Source organism: Schistosoma haematobium, chromosome 4 (genome assembly GCF_000699445.3).
Source record: "Schistosoma haematobium chromosome 4, whole genome shotgun sequence".
In the NCBI taxonomy this organism is placed as follows: Eukaryota; Metazoa; Platyhelminthes; class Trematoda; order Strigeidida; family Schistosomatidae; genus Schistosoma; species Schistosoma haematobium.
The window spans coordinates 32,875,080-32,881,091 of NC_067199.1; the positions used below are offsets into that span (position 1 = coordinate 32,875,080).

At 39.2% G+C, this 6,012-nt stretch overlaps 1 protein-coding gene across 2 annotated transcripts in view; it reads right to left on the reverse strand.

The window, feature by feature from the left end:
* The window catches only part of MS3_00007886 (uncharacterized protein), a 9,901-nt gene extending 4,569 nt beyond the window's left edge, over positions 1–5,332 (reverse strand). The window contains exons 1-7 of one of the 2 annotated variants that reach the window (XM_051216228.1): positions 5,286–5,332; positions 5,185–5,240; positions 4,089–4,166; positions 4,010–4,046; positions 3,865–3,977; positions 3,703–3,828; positions 3,576–3,671 (exon numbers count right to left, since the gene is read on the reverse strand). Coding sequence is in view for 1 of the 2 variants with exons in the window: in XM_051216227.1 (XP_051066796.1) it covers positions 3,576–3,660; positions 3,703–3,828; positions 3,865–3,977; positions 4,010–4,046; positions 4,089–4,154 (427 nt within the window). In the remaining variant the exon portion in view is untranslated. Of the gene's footprint in view, positions 1–3,575; positions 3,672–3,702; positions 3,829–3,864; positions 3,978–4,009; positions 4,047–4,088; positions 4,167–5,184 lie in introns of both variants that reach the window. The other variant, XM_051216227.1, reaches the window with a different exon arrangement.
* Between the last annotated feature and the right edge of the window lie 680 nt (positions 5,333–6,012).

The window sequence follows — 6,012 nt, forward strand, 5'->3', positions numbered from 1 at the left end:
GTTACAATAAAAGCTAATCGTAAGATACCAGTAGTTAATATACAGGATCTATCGTCACGGTCGAAAGCTGTTAACACAATTTCAAAGGAAGCTAAACCCCTTCCTAGTTTAATTATTTGGAATCTAGAGGAGTCGAAAGATAACGACCCTGCTAGAAGACATGCACATGACCTGCAGTTAGTGGAGTCTGTGGTAAGAAATGTGCTACCTGAAGAGGTTTCAGGGGTACATATTACAAAAGTAATACGACTTGGTAAATGGGTTGGGGGCGAGACCCAACCAAGAAGAATCCTGAAGCTGGTTCTCGGGAGTTTCGAAGAAAGAGACATATTATTGAAAAACGCACCAAAAACTCGTGACTCAAATATCCGTATTCGACCAGATTGGCCGCTTGAGGATCGAAGAATGCTCTTACGGAGTTGAGGACTCGCAAATTAATTGGCGAAAATAACCTTACCATTAAGGGTTTTCGGGTAGTCAGGTCTTGAAAGCCAATGCTTCCGAGGCCTGTATGGGTAGAACGATTGATTGCCAAAACACCTTAAGCGTGTGCTACACGAACGCTCGTAGTCTTAGAAATAAAACGTCCGAGCTAAGTCTGGTGGTGGAAGAATTATGTCCCGATATAATCGTTGTTACAGAAACTTGGTTCACAGTAGATATAGACTGTTCTCCGTTCATTGCAGGCTATATCTGTATTAGAATTGATAGAGTTTCAAGTCGCAAAGGGAGAGGTATAATATTATATGTTAGGGATCACTTTCGCATACAATCAACAATATCGGAGGCTCGTATCAGTGGCACATGTGAGATTGCATATTGTAAGATTAAATCTAGAAGTGGGTTAGTGACTATAGGAAGAATATACCGTAGTCCGTTTTGTCTTGCTGACGACTTTATCCTAAGACACATCTGTTCTTGGAGTATGGCAGAATGTTGTCTCATCATTGGGGACTTCAACGCACCGCATATCAAGTGGATAGAGCTTACAGCTCCAGGTAGTAGTTTCGATAGCGACCTTTTATCTACCGTTATTCAGTGTGCACTTGTACAATGTATCACAAAACCGACACATATTGATTTCAATCATGATCCGTCACTGTTGGACCTCGCCCTCACCCACCACTGTGAGGATGTCTTTGATATCCAGCACCTTCCTCCACTTGTGAACAGTGATCACGTTGTAATTCACTTTAAGTTTAGGACACATGGTATACAATTTGTTTCTGCTCCACCCCGTCCCAATATCTGGCGAGCCAATATTCCGGCGATCAGAAACTGTGCTATCTCGACTGATTGGTCGATCGACGCGGATGGATTGATCGAAGATGAATGGAATAAGTTTAAGGCTACATTCGAGTCCGTAACGTCGCCGTTTATCCCATGGTCAGCACGTAAGCTATCACACTGCCCTCCATGGATTAATAAGGAAACCCAGAATCTGTTAAAGCGTAGGAAACATTTCTGGGACTTATTCTTGTTGACAGGTCATGAACCATTTAAGCGTGAGTACCAAAAATCCCGTAATATCTGTAAGAAAACCATAGCCAAATCCCGTACCACTTAAGAACGACAGTTAGTATATGATAGCCGTACTTGTCCGAAACGATTGTTTTCGTATGTTAAACGGCGGACGAAACGTAGTGATTGTATTCCCCGTTACTGTTACACGAAAATTCAGAATTACTAGCTGAATCAGATCGAGCAAAAGCTGAGACTTTTTCAAACTATTTTAGCGAAGTCTTCTCTACGTTTATTGTAACAAATATTTGTCCCACTCACACCGAGATACCAACCATGGAATCTGTACAGGTGACTGACGAAACTGTCCTTCCGTTGATAACTAACCTCAAACCTGGTAAGGCACCGGGCCCTGATGGGTTACATCCACGGTTGCTGTCATCTCTTGCGGACATTATTTCAAAACCGCTTGCGACACTCTTCAACATGTCCCTTTCACTCGCTCAACTCCTTAAAGATTGGAAGGACGCTATAGTCAGTCCTATATTTAAGGACGGTCAGAGACATATAGTATCTAACTACCGGCCTGTTAGTCTAACTAGCATAGTCGTTAAGTTACTTGAAAAGTTAATTCGGGTTAGGTTGCTAAGTCACATAGATTCATACGATCTGTTAGCTCCTGAGCAACACGGATTTCGTAACAAGCGTTCATGCTTGACAAACTTGCTTATTGCGAGGGAGGATTGAACAGCAGCCCTAGATAACGGTCTGTCAGTCGATGTAATATTCATAGATTTTAGCAAAGCATTTGACAAGGTTCCACACGTAGGTCTCATGCAGAAGCTCACGAGCTTCGGAATAATAGGTACTGTACATGAGTGGACAGGAAATTTCTTATGTGACCGCAGACAAAGAGTGAGGGTCAATGGAACGCTATCCGATTGGAAGCCAGTCAAAAGTGGTGTACCCCAGGGCACCATCTTAGGCCCTCTATTCTTCCTTCTCTACGTTAATGAGTTACCGCTGTTACTTAGGTCGTCGACATTATTTTTTGAGGATGATGTAAAAATCTGGAGAACAATAAAAAGTGCGCCTGATCATCTGGATCTTCAAGCTGACTTAGACGATTTAGTTAGATGGGCTCGAGAGTGGGGCTTAGAAATCAATGCTAGGAAGAGTGTACTAATGCACATCGGTCACGGTAATAGTTACCGTTACACTATTGAGAGTAAACCTCTTCCATGCGTTCAAGAGCATAAAGACTTAGAAGTAGTATTAAGTCATGATTTAAAAACAACTACGCATTGCAAAGCAGCCTGTCAAAGGTTTTCGTGCGTTATGGTCACTTTGCCGAGCGTTCAAATCTTTTGACGAGGAAACGTTTCGAATTTTATATCCCACCTATGTAAGACCACACCTAGAGTACTGTATCCAAGCAGCTAGCCCGTGTCTGGTAAAGGGCCCCCAAACGCCCTGGTACGACCGAGAGTGGGGAGAGTCTGGTAAAGGATACTAACTCCCTTGAGTGTGTCCAGCGTGTAGGAACGAAATTAGTGAAGGGTCTTTTTAGACTCCCTTACGATGAGCGTTTAAAACGGCTAAATCTTTTCCTCTTCTCGTATCGTAGGACACGAGGTGACCTTATACTGGCATTTCGTATCTTTAATTATGATTTGGGTGTTAATATGTCTTATCTTTTTGCTCCCTCCAGCACTAACAATCTCCGCGGTCATAGCAAGAAGGTTCATAAACCAAGATCTAATAAACTTAAAGTGGGGTCCCGTTTTTCTCATCCAGTAGTCAGTCATTGGAACGCCTTACCCGAACAAGTGGTATCAGCCCCATCAGTGAATACTTTCAAGGAGAAGCTGGACCTTCACTGGAAAGCAGTGTGTCAGGATTAATACAGGTTCATCAACCTACTATCCTTATTACTGAAGACTGGGTTTCTGAGGGAAGGGAACGTAAAGTACCAGTAGAAATTTTGGAGAATTATAGATTTGGAGGAGAAACTACCTGAGTATTAAAAGGCGTTTCAAGTCAAATAGTTTTAATGAAATAAATATTTAGAAGCATATACAAAAAGATCTACAATCATACTCAAAGTAGCTTACCCTCTGAAATATTTAACTTCAAAGATAGGATAGGTTCATAGAAATGCGAGAAAAGCCGTCGAGCTACAAAATGATCACACTTTTCCTTTAAATAATCTATTAATTACAAAACGACATAAAGTCCAACCTTGATAGTCGAAATTAATAATCCCAGAGTATACGTGTCCAATTCATTATATCGTATGAATAAATTTGCTGATAAGAGGGAGGATAAACAGGTATGAAAGTCAATGTTTGCCTCGACGAAATTTGTCTAGAAGTTACTTAATTCATAGAAAATATAACCTACATCTAAAAATTCCCGCATCAATTTGTACACGGTCGACGGTTGTACCATTCTAGGTTTCACATCCGTGATAAAACCTTCCCATAACTTTGTCAGACTCGGTATATCATGAACACCTATGTATATATTATTTTTATCAAGAAATTACCACTTAAAGAAATGATAGTGGGGTGGTGATTAAGTATCTTTGTAATTTCTTAATACACATATATTAGGACACGAGATACCTGATGAAGTAGTTCAACTGCACACTTCCAAGGTTTATTAGCGAATTGTATGCCTTTGGGGAACATCCTTTAACGTTGCTGAAAAACGAAAAAATATTAATTTTTGAACAAATAACATGTTTACTTCGAATAAACGAATTGTTCTAAAAGAGGACTATGATTAGTAGTCTAGAATATAAATAGTATACTCCCGAACCTGTCATAGTTTTTTTAACCATGTACATCACACTGCTTTGAATATTTTTCTTTGATTTACTTACTAATAATCATATTACTAGTTCAACGTAAAGTTATCTTTAGTGTACACAATGCAAACCAATATGCACTACAACAGTTCGTATTACCTTCATGTAATCACTTTTGAAGATATGACATGCAAGGATATTTATCTCAGCTTATTTTGTAATATGCATGTAAGCTTCTTATAGTGAAACTCCTGTTAAGAGCGGAAGTGTTGTAGATCCCGAAGAATGACACTTGCTTCTGTGAATTTCACAGGTCCATGCGACCCATACTCAGTGATCTTGTAGAGGATACTTCGATGTTTTCATTAGCAATTCTACTAAGTACAGCCACATAAACATTTCGGTTTTATATATTGAGATCAGAATGAGGTGGTTCTGAGAAACTACTCTGCTTCGACATGCTGCATTCTGATATATCATAGTCCTTTTAGCCAGTTCATTTAAGTCACGAAGTTTATTTCTGCTTTTTAGACAAAATATTTACAACTCAAGAACATCTTTTTGAACGATGCATGGCAAATTGTGTCAAGTTAAAACTGTTATATGAGTCTTCTTTTCCGGAAAATATTCTTTTTAAGCATTTCACTTATCACGCTGTACTTTCAATGTAAGCTTATCTCCTGATGAATGAGTCAATGTTAACATTGATTCATCGTGAAAATTTTCACGATTTCGCAAGTATGTCCACGCGTGAATGTGCAACGATTATTGTTTCTATAAGTGACTATACAGTCAAATTGCAAACCATTACTGCACACATAAAACTTTCGGTCCTAAATACTCAGCAAACTTTCAAGCAAATTGGCAAAGATTGATATTTGCTAGGATATATATCCAATCTAACAACTCACAGAATGCAAGTCTGTCGACACTAAACGATTGAACAGCGTGGACCTTGACTGTTTGCCTAAAGATATATTTTCTGTCATTTTCAAATAGTCTAACTAAATACCACTAGACCCAAATGGCCTTGACCATCAGACTCGAAATACGCAGAGTAAAGTTATATTGTGTTGATACAACAGATTTAAACACAGCTAAAACTACCTAACCCTACGGTAAATAGAATAGTTATTCACTAGACTCTTCCCTCAACTAAATATACACCAAGTTACCTCACAAAAAACACCTTATGATAAGTTTGCATGCAACTTTAACGACCTTAACAGTTTTTATATGAACTCCATTGCAGTCATCAGTGCTAATTATAAAGAGTAGTCAGGTGGAAATTAACTTTACACAAACTATCCACAACACCTGATCAGCGTTCCAGAACATTTTATCCCGAAATTACAAAAAAACCTGAGAAATTAATTGATCATATCTACCCAAAAGTGTTTAAAGTACTCCGGTGTATTCAGAGTGCCAATATATGTAATGCACATGACAGTGCAATCTGAAGATCTATTAAAAATCTCAACTACAATAGCGTGATCTGTCCCACCTTGAGGCGTGACACGAAAAATACATAAATTTCAGAATAAAGCATTCTGTGCCATTCCCTTCCAATTTAGTAGTACCATACAAATTGACAACTAAATTAATGATCACTCGTTACTTAAAAGTATTCCGACATTCGATTGCTTTCAGTGCCCCTGCTGGAATGTTGTCCGGTCCCGCTGCTTTGCCTCTCTTGACCTGCCTAATGGCCATGCTAATGTCCTCAATTGTTGGTGGGC